The sequence below is a fragment of the Pseudopodoces humilis genome, chromosome 7 (genome assembly GCF_049639895.1).
Source record: "Pseudopodoces humilis isolate 2021_Gansu_Grassland_sample_001 chromosome 7, ASM4963989v1, whole genome shotgun sequence".
Taxonomy (NCBI): Eukaryota; Metazoa; Chordata; class Aves; order Passeriformes; family Paridae; genus Pseudopodoces; species Pseudopodoces humilis.
This window is the reverse complement of record NC_142206.1, coordinates 37,984,770-38,000,843: the sequence shown is the minus strand read 5'-3', so window position 1 is coordinate 38,000,843 and position 16,074 is coordinate 37,984,770. Positions and strand designations below refer to the sequence as shown.

Here is a 16,074-nt window from a genome sequence, read left to right as displayed (position 1 = left end):
GTCAAGAGAAACAAGCTTGAGAATATGAAAATATGAGCACCAGAAAGGTTTGGGCAACAGAACTCAAACAAGAGCCACTCCCAAGCCCCAGCCCTATTTCATAGAAGGTTCTATTTTTTAAAGCAACTTTTGGCTTGGGGACTCAGAATTACAGTTTCCAGGTGTCTATATGACTGTATCAGCCAGCACTTTTGAGGACTTACACAACTTATGTTGCATCTTTCCCTCTTTTGTCTATTTCCATGCAAAAGACACAGAACTCTGGAGCAGCCAGGACTGAACATCAGTGCTCAAGACAGAACTATAATTTCAGAAGTGTTTTGTTTACCAAATTTATCAGATAGTAAATGGTTAAAACTGTGTTTTATATTACTGGTTATGTTAACTAGGCTGGTGGACTAAATAGGCTTGTGGAAATGAGAGTGGGTGGGATGACAAAAAAGAAATCCCTAACCTATAGCATTCAAATTTCTGAAAGCCCATTTGGGAATGCCCATTCAATGGAAAGTTAAGATATTTCACTGTTTAAGGCATGATATGCAGATACATACATACAAACTAGAAAAGAAAATGTCAAAACCCTCCCATTCTTTAAGACACTTCCTCTCACTATTGAGACTTATGGCCATTTCACATAAACAGATTTAAACAGCACAGCGTTTTACAGGGACATCATGTACATGACTTCTGATGATGAAGGCAGCATAGGGACATTTATGTTAGATAAGCCCAGGTAGCTATCCCTCTTAAGAAGCATAGTAAATCAACATCAAATCAACATCATTAAGACTGCCTGGTTCTGCTCTATGATTACTTGCAACCCTCTTACTACTACTTCATTTTATTTATTCAAATGTGTGGCAACTTAGGGGTGTGGTGGAAGAAAATTCCTATCAATCAATCAGTAGTATAGGTAGTATTCAAGAAATAGGTATTCCACTGTACTTTTCTTAAGCTTGCACTGAGTGTAGAAGCCGATACTCCAGAGAACCACAGCTCTAACAAACACCTGCATCATACTTACACTATTTTTTTTTTTTAAGTGTACAATGTAAGCCCTACCTAGTTTACCAAAGTATCACACAATTAGGAAATAAACAAGGAGAGAAGGCATCAGTAAGGTTGATCTTCCCACACTGGTATCCACATAAGTCAGGAACAACTTCTGAGTAACAACTGCTGCAGAACTTGTGGAAGTGAACTGGCTTTGTGCTGCTGTTAGAGAGCTTATGGTACACACTGAACACAGCTTGCTCAGCCACGTCAACTTGACTCCTTGAAAGCTCAAGACTCAAAAATTCAAAATATTAGAGGCAGAAGAAATGTTACTGTCAACTCACTGCTTCATTTTTTCCCACTCATAGGAGAGAGCAGGTGAATGGATAAATGCTGGACAGTAAGGACAGACATAAGCATCACTATGCTGATTTATCAAAGAGGTATGTTGGTATCAACAATATGACAGAACCACAGGTCCAGTTTTAACAGTCACTACAGGAAGCATTGTGCAAAGACAGGACAATAGTTAGCTGGAAATGGTAGAAACTATTCAGAAAAATTAGAATAAGGAATTAATACTTCATAAAACTGATTGGAAGAGAGTACCTAATGTTTACATAATTTAGCTTCTGACTCACTTTAATTCAGTGCATATTTCCAGCTAGAACTGTGTAAAGAACTATTCAGATAACTAAAGAACTGACTGGTGAAAAATAAATCAGGAAGAAACAGCATCACAAGCTAGAATCTCTGTGAGGAAAGGAAAAATCAGTAGATGCATGTAAAGATTAGTAGGAAATATGTAAAATACTCGAAATAAAGAATTTCTCATTAAAAAAAGGTTTCCTAACAATGATATGGGGCAAACAGTTACAAGGCCAGAGATAAAACATTCAAAGTGATTTTAAAATGTAATTTTGGGGGATCATATTTAGAAAACAATAATTACAGAATAGAAGATCTGAATGTTTATTTTATGGAATGTACAGAAAAATGAGAACACCAGCACAAATGATGCTTTATAAGGTTGTTTCTTCATCTAATGGTTTGCAAGTACTAATTTTCAAGATCTTGATTTAGGCTTTTTTCTTGGAGGACGGGAGTGAAGATTTCTATTGTATAACAGTTACTTTCCTAAAAACTTGAAGAACAGCAGCAGCGAAGGTAGCCATAGTTACCTTATTATGTCCTTGGTACTGGTGTCGTTACTACATCACTCCTGTTCCTCACAGGATACCAAGCAGCAAAATTGTTTACAAGTCTCAGCATGTACAATACCAGCTTAATGGCACAGTTCTGGTAGCAGTCCTCAGAGAAGTGACAGGTATCTGAATGAGATCTCTTTATATTAACACAACTAAACATATTAGTTTAATCTAATTTGATCTAATTTAGATTAACACCACAGATAAAGGTTTAAGTCTGAATTAGCATGGGGACTATTTTATTTTGACTCTTGGTTTTTTTGCCTTGCCTCATTTCCCCTCCCTTATCTGGAAGAAGTGCACAAATGTACCCTTAAACAAAATAAGTAAAAAGTAGAATTTGGATAGCCTCTTCCATGTCTGTATCTGATGTACAAAATCAATACTGGCAAAAGGTGAGGTTTGCATTAAGAAGTGTTTGATACAGAATGTCACCTCTAATGGGCAACAGTATTTTGGGTAAGAAGAGTTCCTACCATTTTTCAGAAGTTCAGTTTGAAGCAGGAATTCTTGTGAATTGGTTTTAAGCAAGAATACTGCCAGCATGATTGTCATCCACAGAATGGAATTTGAATTCTGGTGAAATTGTCTCCTAGATTCAAATAGGAGTTCCTATTTCCATGGTCCAGACAACACAAAACAATCAGTTTATGAAGAGGTTTAGATTAAAAGCTGTGGACAATTGTATTTGATTTCCTATGAGTCTAGATTTAAAAAAAAAATAAAATTACTTTAACTTCAGTTTTAAATTTCATTGCAGGTTATAATAATTTAATAATCTCAATTTAAATATATTTACTTATATATAAATGTCTCTTCCAATCCTGCTTTACAAATAGAATGCAGCTAGAAAAAAAACAACAAATGCACCTTAATGGATTGTTGGATCATTAAACATCATATCAATATGTAGAGATCCCTAGGAATAACATACTGTTCAAAAAACTCAGGCTTTCATAGCTTCATAAATAAATCCAAATGGACTTTAGGCTTTTGTTACGTTGCCCCTTTTCGCCTTCAGATAACACAACTTTCAAATATGTTTTTCTTCCTACTTTTATTAGAAATAGCACATTAAATGTAAAAGCCAAACGTGAACCAAAACTGGTTGCTTTTCAAATATATAAATAAGTCCATGTGTACATGAATGAACACAATCATTGTCCTGAGGATTACCTATGCTGCACTTCTCACACTCAAATTAAATATTTATTCTTACGGAGAACTGGCCTATAGTAACCCAGCCTTCATATTTTCTGGCCTGCTTCCCATAGCTTCTCACTACTATGGAGACTTTTCATATGAGAATCACTTCTAAAGAAGCAGCTCAGTTCCCTAAAGACCAGGTTTCCAATTTGACCTCTTACTGCCACACTGAAAACAATTCCATGATTTTATTAAGCAGTTGAGCTGCACAAAGAAAACCCCTGTGTTGTGGTTTCTAAGGGACAGGTGAAAACAGCGAGATAGAAACTGATCCAGTTGAGAAGACATGCTCATTTAACTTAATCACATAGATTTTAGCAACACTCCTCTACAACATACAACAACCAACCTGTGTGCTACAGTTACCGAGTTCACTGGGACATGAATGATGCATCAAGGCAGGCTCACTGCCCTGCTGAATTTCAAGCTTACATTCCTAGTGATTAGAAGAACCTTATTATGAAAGATGTAATGCAAATTCACTCATTTAAAAAAAAAGGTATGCTTGGGTGCTCCTATACTTACATTAACTTTTTATTTGCTATTATCATCAAATACAAAGGTAAAAATCATAAATACCAGATAGAAATCAACAGAGATAATTCATTTAACCATATGGGTTTTATTAGTATTACAGCCAGAAAAAAAAGGTTGCCAACAGTAATGGGAGGCAACACCAGGAAGAATCTGACTCTGAGAGAAAGCAACAGGCAGAACCTGTCTAATTGCCTGATAGTCAGATTTATTTAACTTGATCAATTTCTCCTGCTCTATTCTCACCAGGAAATGCAAAACTAGAGTGGAAACCTCTGAAAGGAAGAATAATTGCTTACAGCCAACTGATGAGGCATTTATTCAGGGAATCCTGTCAGCTTCCCGTCCTCCACTTCACAATGTTGGGAATTTTTAACTTTTGAAAAAGTTTACCCTGTATTCACAAATAGCCAGTCAGACTTTGTGCTTCCCTTCTTAAGATGTCTCATCTGCCCCCTACTCTCCTGTCCCAGTGTGGCAGAAGCAGTGAGGGACATTGGAGCATACCGTTATGGGAAGAGCCAGACTTGGTGGCTCAAGGTGCGCAGGCAATGCAGGCATTTCCTTGGTAGAGGCATCCATGCCAACCAGCTGTAGGAGTACTTCTGGAACCTCTGCCAGACTGATGTCCAACACATCTTCACTTACAGTGTATAAGTATACAAAGCTGAATATATTAAATGCCCTTTTATTTCTCTTTTAGCCACAATCAGGAACTGCTAGGTTTCAGAAGAGCTGCAGGGATAGGAGAACTTGCAGGCCAAGCCTTCCCTCTGGATTTCACTGGCAACTGAGTCTATCTCCTTCATCTCTCCTGGGAAGTTTAACAGCCTTGTTCTTCTGCATCTGGTGACCAAAATTCTTGAGCTTGATCTGTGCTATTTTAGGATGGCCCCAATATAGAAGGAGAAGGGGAAGATTTCAGCAGATTGGTATTGATCTCTGAGATGTGTCTTCAGAGAAGAACTGAGTTCTTCTGCTGGAATACCCAAGGAACCCCCAGATGAGATATGGATGCAATGCTGAATATTTCAAGCATGAATCTCTAACACTATAAATGGGAGAAGTTTCAAGAGTACCCCTAACTGCTTGAACTTCTTTCTCTTCTAAGATCATGTTATACAGATGGTGAAGGTGATTTTCAGTGAAAACACCAAAAATCCTCATCTTTACAGTTTGTGGAATACTTACAGGAAATGAAAGTACAGGTCTAAAGCATGAAACACATATTGCAAAGATAAAATCTCTCCAATCTTGAGCAACAGGACAAATGTTTTGTTATAATGGAAATGCAAACTTGAACCACCATTAGAAGGCAGGAAAAAAAAAGAGATGGAGAAGGCTGAGAGCAAATGAACAAACACGTCTGACTGCTTTGTTGAGTGGTAAGACAAGAGGTGGTCAGAGGCAGAATTGATGAACTGTCACAGCATGACAAATAAGACCTCTGTTGGATGTATTGATTCTAAACAGAGAATGACTCATGGATCTACTTCATTCTTGCTTCATTTGCAGACAGTAAAGTACTTGAACAAATCACAGATGCTGCCAAAGAAGTCAGAGAAGAAAAAAATTCTTTCCCATGGAAGATTTTTTTTGGGTCAAATTTATTAATATCTGCTTGTTTTGTAGGACAGCTCATATGATAGAGCTAATGTTTTGTACAAAGTACCACTGTCTCAATAACTGTACAGATGATCTTTTATGCATGTTGCACAGTTAAGACTGACTTGAAGACTCGTAAAGATTACCACATAAAAACCTGAGCATACCAGTATGTGTATTTGTCAGCTATATGTATATATACATGTATGCACAGGAGCTAATTTTTTTGTGTGTTTCATGGCCTCAAAAACAGTTTAGTAACTAGTACTCAGGAGAGAAAGTTGTATTCACTATTTGTCTCAAACACTATAGGCTCCAATACATTTTTTACTCTCCTTGTTTCAACATAGAGCACTTACAGGCATTAAGCAGAGATTGCAAAGAAGCAAAATTATGTTTCAAAATTGATTTGGGTTATTAAGCCAAGAGAATTGTGAGTCATAGATGCCTTGGTTTTGTTTTTTCTTACTTTTTAAAATTTTGCCTTAATTTGAAGGTTTTTTTTTGTCTTGATAATTGTCTTTATATTTGGAAAATAAGCCCTGCAAATTGAATGAAGTACATACCAAAGCAATGGTTCTGAGCTGAACTCACAAAGCGTAATTCATCAAGGTTCTTTAATTCTGTGGCCGAAGTTGGGTTTCCTCAAAAATTTAGCCATTCAAAAATTTAGGACCATTCACGACTTTACTGAAGACTACTACCCTAGGTCCTATTTTTCTCCCTTATCTTGATGAAACATTATTTTCATTATCAGCTTTCCTTTCAAGACTGCAACCTCTCTCTACCCACTCTTTTCTCTACTGCTAATGTAGCCAGGAGTCCAGGAATAACTACTACAGAACTACTAGAATAACCAGAATTATAATATTAGTTATAAACTTTGAATCCTCCTGTTAAATACAATTTTAGATCTTAAACATAAAGAAAAATAAATTAATATGTTTACATAAAACTATTACTACAGCAAAATTCACTTAGTCCCCTCCCCAATTCAGAGAGCAATCTCCACTCAACAAACCTGCTGCTCTTTCCCTGGAAGAGACAAGAAACAGATGCAAAACATGAGGTGTCCCCTGCCACAGAGCACTCCCAATTACAGCAGTCACAGCCTGGCTTTTTGTGACAGCCTGTGAGAGGTGCAGGAGGGCAGTTCTGGTACCTTTCCTGCTGCCTCAGGCCAGAGATGTGGTATGCTGGCTGCTGCCAGCAGATTGGGATGGGAAGGGAGTGGAATAGCAAGGATCTGGCTTCCTCAGCTATTGTACAGGCCTACTGCAATTTATATGAGAATTACACAAACTCATGTAGTCCATTAATAGAAGTGCTGATTAAGTTTAGGAGGAACCACTTTGAATTATCTGCCAAGAGCAAAAACTATTCCTTTGTGCATTGTCAGCCTTGAGTAACTCAATCTGGAACTATTTTACCAATTGTTTAGATGTCTAAGTTTAATACAGAGATTAGAGAGGGTAAAGTTAGGGCAGAGCTGACCTCAACTGCCAAACTGTTTGAAGAAGGGAATTGTGAGTTAGCTTTGATCCAACACACATTTGAAATATATGTTCAGTTACTTCTAACACCAGATGGGTACAGCTGAAAAAAAGGGCCTGGCTGCATACTTAATTTACAATATATCAAACTCATTGTAAATTAAAAATAGCAAAATAGTCTTCAAACTGTTCTTGCAGATCATGCTCCCTCACCCCTCTCTCACCTCCCACCCTGGTCCTCCGCAGTTCAGAAGTAGCTGAAGCAGAGCAAAGTGCCTTCACTCCTCTTCCCCAAGCCAAGAGCTGTCTCTAGAGCCTAGATATCCTGCTTGCACTGGAATTCCCTCTCATTTCCAAGGAATACTTCTGCAGAAAATTGTCATAAACAGGAAAACATCCATTTAAGAATTATACAACAGTTTGTTAATAGGAGAAATGTGTGGAAATTCCCTCTCTTGACCTTTACAAAGTGAAAGGTGAGAGCACTACAGAGAGTACCAAATGTGATTGTGTTGGGTAAGGATTTACGTAATTAAATACATCTGGAGGAAAGGATTAACTACATGTCATGATACAGCCTGAATCAACTTTGCTTAGTTAAACTGCAAGGATATCTCTGTTTACAAACCACATGTTTGCAGTACACTGAGTGACTCAGGCAAAACACATCAGGTACAGCCTTAAACAGCAGCAGATGAGAAGGCTAAATGATTTTAGACTTTAAGAAGGTTTGGGATTTTTTTTCCATTGTCTGAATTATATAGGAGAAATAATTTTAATTCTATAATATCTTTTAATAAGGAGTCAACTTTAATGTCTAATTTAAAATGCTACAGTAAGGAAGCAAAGGGTTGAAAGTAGGTGCTGTCTGATGTTGCAGTTTTGCAGTCACTATATGTACACTGCCTTCAAATCAAATAGTCTCACCATTCCCAAAAATCTTTGTTCCAATCTTCATGCTGCCTCATTTTTTAAATTTTTTTATTCAGGAATTGAATAATTGATGCAGCCAGATCATAATTTCTACCAGGAAACAGACCCATAGTAAAACCCACCTGAAAAAAAAGGCGATTAGGGATTATATTTACAAATCAAGAGTGTCATAAACCAGAGAAACTGTCACAGGATGTTCCAGTAGATCTTTCAAGTCAATAATATTCATGATGATTTGGTAAGTGCTGGCTATGAGGACTGAAATTGCCTGGGAAGTCCCATATCTAGCTTTCTAGAATGTTAGAACACTTTGGGAATTAAATGAGTAAAAATGTTTCCTTCAACTTCTGCTTGTTTTCTGTCTCCTCTCATCCCTCAAGGTACCTGTGCCTTGCCACACAACCCAGCCCCTCCGCAAGATGTCTAAGGCATGCTAAATGGAATTACAAATGTTAGACTGTCTGAAACAGAGAGGAATATTTCATCAATGTTTTCTTATTTTAATCATATAACTAAGAGTTAGCTAGAGTTCCAGAACAGCTGCAGTTCTGGAAGCTCAATCATGAAGTTAAACAGTACTTTTTGTGACCAGAATGCACTTAAATTACCATGTTTTTGTCACATAAATCTTAGGCTTTCTCCTATGTTTAACAAAACCCTTTATTTTGCCATTCTCTCTAAATCACATAAGGGACTTATAAGAAGCTAATAATTTGCAAATAGTAACACTTAAGAGTGTGTTAGAAACACAGCAACAATCTCATTTCTCTTTCAACCACACTGCATACTAACTACACACTCTAATAGAGAAGTCTATAAAACAATATCCTGACTGGGTCTAACAACTGCAGTAATGAACCCTTGAAAAAAACACAGACTGACCCATACATGAGAATTCAAATTTAGCTTTTTGACACATAAAATAATTTAGCTTTTGACAGGTGGGACAGCTTTAACATAGGTCCTCAGAAACACTGCTCATTTACTACCTCTCTAGGCAAGCAGAAGTCACAGCATACCTCTCTTCTTCAAAATGGGACTGTCATGCTACCCTAGCCAGCCAGCTTGACCTCAGTAGCTTTCACTCTTGGCTTTTTCCATCCTTTGTGCTCTGCCTCCCACTTCTCTCATGTTATTTCTCCTCTCCATCTGCTCAGTTTGGCACTGTGTTTCCCCATGTAGACTGAAGAACTTAATAAGACAGGCTGTAAATGCCCCATATGTGCCACTCCACATTTCCCATTTGGCTGTCACAGGTGTGAGGATAGGAGCCTCCAGAAGAGGAAGTTTTGTGGCAGAGTCAGCCCTCAAAGGACAGACTACAGCATTCATGGAGGTCAGCATTCACAGATGGGTGACTACTTGGCAGCAACACCCCTAACCAGAAAAGCAACACATGAACAGATTACTGTGGCCTTCCCTTCCCTCGTCTGAAAGAAGTCTGGAGACAGAAGAAAGGATTACTCTGCTTTGTGGGTTTCTTTCTGTTTTCAGCAGTCTTGATAAAAAGAGTCAGAAAACAAGAATATATGCTTCTTGTCAGAAGTATCCAAAATAAGAACAAAGACACAGTCCTTTTTTGACATGTTACAACACAGAAGTTCAGAATCATGAAGAAATAAAACAAGATCTTCTAGCATCCAGCATGATCGTGCATTTAAACTATGTTTCTACTTGGAAAAAACTATAAACTCAATAGTTAATACTGTGACTTTGTATAATGACATCTAGCATTAAAAAAAAAATTAAAAGTGTCTCACTTAATTGAGAGGATCAATGCAGGGAAAATTTTCTCTCTTCATCTTTAGTAGTCCATGGGTCTTTTGGGAAATGAAGGAGCTGTTTTGTTGTTTAGAGTGCAAATATACATTTCCCATGCCAAAACAAGTACTATTCATCCACTGAGTATCTACAGCTCTATGGCAGAAATAATGGGCAACTCCAATCTTTCATCTAATGACTCCATACTCCCAAAAACACATATCCAGAAAATCCAGAAAAAAGGAGCAGCAAAGGACTGGTAGAAACCCCAATGACTAACATTTCTTCTGCATGACAAAATGTAATTATCATTCACAGCAACATAACTCTTAGGACAAGGACATTTTAGCTAAGAGAACCTTCTTCTAGAGATAAGCTGGGGCGAGCCTAAGTTACTGTTCTGTTGTGTAGGAAGGAAAGGCAGGTCTTCCCAAAATCCTCCTAATCAGGAAACAGCTGGGATTCAGGAAAAATTTGACCTGTTCCTATATGGAAATGAAATAATATATTAAATAAATGAAATAATATAATAAAAGTTGATGCCTCCACACAGTCCTTTAGAGCTCTTGGAGCCTTTGGAGTCATGGATCCCAAAGGCCTTCCATTACAGCCCAAGTTAAGGAGAAACTCAAAGGTAATTTATGCTGTTCAGCATGCCAATACCTCCTAGTAAGATTTCTCATCAGAAAGAGATATCTGAAATATCTGTCAAAACCAGGTTGGCTCCTTGCTCAATTGCCTCCAGTTTCTACAAGCCATACAGAATTCTGTTTAGAGCACCCACAGTGGGGAAGGCATGCACTGAGGAAGGACATTCATTTCTCTTCCTCATCTTTGGCAGCACAGATCTCTTTCTAGATGTTAAAACATTGTGCCACTATGTTCTGCCTGGAATTCTTTTCAGATAATCACAACTTCCTCCCTTATCCCACCCAAACAACTTGTGAATTTTTTTTCCATTTTTGTAGTAAGTGAAGTACCCTTCTCATGAAACTACACTGCCACTCTGAAACATCTTTCAACAAGTTTACCTAACCTCCCTAGCTCACTTTTATCTACATATATGAGAATATACACTACTTCTGAACAATAGCTTTAAAGTAATTCTTACAATAAAAATGTATTTCTTGCAATTACTAAAAGTGAATTTCTTCTTTTTTTTATCAATTATCAATCTCATTTATAAATTCATTTTAATTTTGAGAGTGTGAAAATTTAAATTCTGGCTTTGGAGTATGTGTGAGCAGCTACTTTGCTACTCCTAATTTGAAGTAAATTTGATTGACAAAAAAACCCAAATACCTTAAGCCAATTCTTAGTGAAATGCTACAAGGGAGCACCAAGAATTCTCAAACTTAGGTATTGACAAAGGAGCAGGATTTTTCTTCTACAAATCAAGTGGAAAGAACTGAAACCAGTTTGAGCTGTCCTTGTCAAACAGGACTCAAGTTTCAAATCAATAGGGAGTGCAATAATGTTTAAATCTGTACAGGATGTGGTTTGAACCAAGTAAGGGGTTATTTTAATGACAACTTTTACCACTGTAACTAAAATAATTTTTTTACACAGCAGATTTACCCTGTTCCCCAAAATCCCTACTACTATGAAAACTTAAACAATCACATAGTGTTTGTGTAACAATGTTATTATTGATACCTTAGCTGTAACTATAAACATCAGCTACATGAGGAAATGTATGACATTTTACAGCTAATACAGGCAAATATATAAGAAGAACCATCTTCCCACTAGTAATTTTTAATTTGTGAAACCTAGATAACTTTTTGAACTTCATTATAATGTGCTACAAAGTATTTGCTCATTTTCTCTAGAGGATAACTAATAATGAGGCACTCACAGTTTTATAATCAGTATACACAAAACACTTAATGAATATTTAACCAGCACTTACATTTTCACACTGCATCCTTCTGGATTTTATGTGGGAAACATTGAGTCCATCAATAACAATATCAAACGGAAGTCGATTTTCCACAAATGCTTGAAAGGCCTCAAATTCCTGAAATAAATAAATAAATAAACACAGGGGAATAATAAGTTGAGTTTAACAGAAATAAATTCCATTCAATTTTTATTAAAAAAGGAAACAAAGCCCAAATGTCTCCTTTTTCCTTTGCTGGCTACACTTCACATCATTACTTGCTTATTTCCTAAAACAACCACATCAAGAAAACCCACCCCATCTTTTAAGCCGTAAGTCTTAGACTGGATACGTCCAACAAAACCATTACAACCAAAAATTACATTACAACTGAAAACCAAAACTTTACAGTTATCCAGATTTTCAAAATTACAATCTGAACTGCACAATTCTATAAAGATGCATGCTATAGCCATTGTCACACAGCAGCTGCTGAACAAAGCAACTTTACAATCCAGTAGACAGTTTCACTAATATCTCTTAACATATCCAAATGTAAAATAATGATCATACTTAGGTTCTCTGGAAGAATTATGAAATCTCTGAATGCCAGACAATATTTAAATAAACATCCATTTACAAAGATAGTACTCCATTTGTGAGAAACACGTGGCTTTAAGGCTAAAACCATGAACTTTCTTACAAGGTCAGAACTGTAACGGACTGATTGAGCAAAACATCCAGTTTTTCCCTCATAAGGAAACCACAACTGCTTTAGGTTTGAGAGTCCATAAGGGAAGAACAGACTACAAAGCTGTAATAAAATCTTCAGGAATTGCTCCCTTGATTTTTGAGGAAAGATTTAGTAGGCTTTTTTGCAGACACTTGCGTAAGATTTCTACTTTTTCTTTCTGACTGTTTTTAGTAAGAACTCTGCATTATCCTGATGGGCAGTGACCTAGTTGCATAAATTACCTTTATAGTAACAAGTAAGATTTATTTATCACTGACAGAGCTTTCACAGTCCAGGCTATAAATTAACTTTCACAGGAACTCAAAACAATTAATATTTCATGCCTTCTGCAAAGGATTCAAGACGTACTCTTCTAATCTTGCCTTCTTCCATGTAGCAATATGGCAACATATGTCTAAATAAAAAACCACTGCCTCAGCACCCAAAAACATATACAGAATAGACAATTCTTCCTTGGAGAAAGAAATTAAAGAAATAATTAATTTTTCCAGAAAATACCATGCTGTCAGGCACTAACAATGAATCAAATTCAGCTGGAATGCTTATGACAAATTATATTAGGAAAAGGGTTACTTGTACTAAGAGTACAAACCAAATAAGACAAGATGGGTCACTCAGCTGTTAAAATTTCAGGAATAATTTCCAGGTGAACAAAGGTGTACCAGTCAAAACCACAGTGATAAGAATACAGACAACACAGGGCTTAACCTAGCACCCTAGGAATCAATCACCATTTATGTGATCTTTCACTTCTCCATGGCTTAAATAAATGTTACTATTGAGAAAGTATAGAAAGCTGGACAAGGAAATTATCATCTAAAACAAAAATAAATTGTTGGCACTTGTGAATTATTTTCCCCACCTCCCTGCCCTAATCTCAATGTATTTTCCACAGGTGAATAAAAATTCCCATTGCCATCTGGCAGGAACAGCAAGACACAGAAGGAAGTCACTAGGAAAGGCAGCAGCAGGGATAGCAGGTAGAAACAAGTGCAAAACCAAACAACATGAATTCCTGGCTTTTGGGCTTACACCATCCATGGACCTCCCCATGGTTCAAAATCTGGCGAGTCATCACTGCAATACTGGATGGCTGTCTGAAATGCGGGAGAGATGACAAGAAGCAAAAGACATGCAACCCAAATAAAGGTAAGATAGAAAAGCCCTGAGACAAAGATGAGTGAAAATAGAAAAGATAAAAAGTGGAAACAGGTGAAACATGTGGTAAACACTCCAACACAGAATTATTTTCTCAATGCTAACAAATGGCAATATTATTTGAAGTAACATAGTTACAGTCAAGACATTTTTAAGAAGGAAACTGTACAAGTAATCTTGTCTTTATGGGCTCAGTTCAATGCAAAACAAGTCCTTTGCAGAGAATTTTGCAAGTAGTATTTTAAGTGGCACTGGTTATAGAGCAGTTCCTGAAAAGGTGGTTTTCCCTGATGGGCAGAGTAGACTATTGTTCAGGGAATACTACATCATGAGTTGGGGAAACACCAGAGGAATTCAGTAGGACTGCACACTCCTCCACCCACTCTGCTTGGATCCCTCTCCTCTCCCAGAAGAATAGATGGTGCAGGGCTGCCAGAAGGGTCCTGCTGAGAGGCACCAGGATAGGCTCAGAACTCCTCAGAAAGCCATCTCCTGGCTCTCCGGGATTTACTGCTGGAGCTGGGGAGATGCTGCAGCTTTTTCTGTGTCATTCCTTTGGTCACTGCATGTTTCCACACTATCCCCTCCTGTCCATGTCTCCTAACATTCTCATGAGATGCCTGACAGACAGCATGCTCTGCCAGCCTCCCAGATCAGCTCAACTGTTTTGCATCTCTATGACTAAACTGTGCTAAACAGGGAAAGAAGGTTTGCTGGTGGCAAGGAGACTTATTCAGGCAGGATAATTAGGAATTAATAGCAAAGTGCAGAAGACAAATGGCCAATTTTAATTCATGTCACCAAATACAGAAGACTCCAATAAAAAGCCTCAGACAGACTAAAAATCCCAAGGGTCAGTTCATTTTCTCCTCACCATCCATATTTCTCCAGCAACACAGAAGACCGTGTTCTTTCCTTTTCCAGAAAAAAAATACATTAAGAATGACAGAGAAGTTCTTCTCCCCTGAGAGACAGTTTTTGAGCTGCCATATTTTTCATCCTCTCTGGACACAGGGAAGGAAAAGAGTGAAGCCTGGAAATAAGCAGCAGGCCATCTCATCCAGACATAATACAAATGCCCAAAGACTTCCACTGCAGGAGTGTGCTGGGTCTGGCTGAGCTGGAGTTAACGTTCCCCACAGCAGCCCTCACAGTGGTGTGTGATGCACTGGTAGCTAGAAAGGTGTGGGTAACACACCAGTGTTCTGGCTATTGCTGGGCAGTGCTCCCACAAGATTAAGGCTGTGTCTCCAACATTACCCTCACCAGTAGGTGGGCAAAATCTTGGGAGGGGACATAACCAAGACAGCTGACTCAACCTGACCAAAGGGATATCCCATCCATATGACACCTCCTCATAACAACATCCAGCAGAAAGAAGGGGGCAAGGGGAGGGCATTTATTATTATGACCTGTGTTTTCTGGAGCAACTGCTATGCATACTGATGCTCTACTTCCCAGGGAGTGGCTGGAGGAAGTAGAGAATAAATATTTTATTTTTCTCCACTTCTGCATGCAGGCTTTGCTTTTGCTTTAATAAACTGTCTCTATCCTCATTCACAAGTGTTTTTCCATCTCATTTTATACCCCTACTGGCCTTGTCCTGTTGAGAGGAGAGATACAGCAGCTTTGTGGGCACCTGGTGTCCAACCAAGACCAACCCCCTACAAGAGAAAGTAGACAATTTAAATAATGTTGATATTTTAAGGATTGGGATTTGTCTGGATTTTATGCAGATGTTACTTCAGCCACAGTAGTAAACAGATGATTCATCCACAGTTCCCTAAAGATATCTGCCCCATTAGCTAACTGTTAGAAGGAATTAAAGGCTTTCTTTCTAAGCAGCGAATGAAGTAGAGCACAGCTGCAGTTAGGGTACAACTAATCAAGAGAACCCAGATATGATGGCCATCCATGCAGTAGAAGGATGACATGAAGGTTACAGAATCATAGAATATGCTGAGTTGGAAGGGACCCACGAGGATCATTAAGTCCACCTCTTAGACCTTCACAGGACCATCTCCAAGAGTCAGGTTGGTTTAGGCAAAAAAAAGTGCAAGCTATTCCTGAAGGCTTATCCTTCCAAATGGAGACTGCAACGTGATCTACACACACCACACAGGTGGTGTACGCCACAGGAGCATTTACATGGAAACAGTTGCTGAACAAGGGGCACTTCTGATGAATTCCTTCAATATGCCAACAAGTAACAAAACACATCTCTCTCTCTCCCCCACCCCCACTTCAGGTAAAAGCACCAAAACAAATATAGCAACCTTACACTGATTTCAAACTTGTTCTAACGGGTTCATCTCACAAAGCTTTTGAGGAAAAGTTCATTTTCCTTATGGACTTAAAAACATGACTCAAACTGAAGGAACTAAACTAAAAACACATTTTGTATTGCTTATTGACATGACCTTCCTTAAGGCTCAGTTTCTGCAGAGAAGTACTGCAGAACAGCAGGGCTGTTACCTCACTGCGGGACTTTCCCCCACACGCACAGCACAGCGCTCACAGTGGCTCTGGTGATATCCTGTTTCA

The 16,074-nt window shown here is 38.1% G+C and overlaps 1 protein-coding gene across 2 annotated transcripts in view; it reads right to left on the bottom strand.

The window, feature by feature from the left end:
• The window catches only part of PRORP (protein only RNase P catalytic subunit), a 38,498-nt gene that overhangs the window by 10,700 nt on the left and 11,724 nt on the right, over positions 1–16,074 (bottom strand). For both annotated transcript variants that reach the window (XM_014249991.2, XM_005520417.3), the window contains exon 5: positions 11,649–11,756. In XM_014249991.2, coding sequence (XP_014105466.1) covers positions 11,649–11,756 — 108 coding nt within the window. The remainder of the gene's footprint in view (positions 1–11,648; positions 11,757–16,074) is intronic.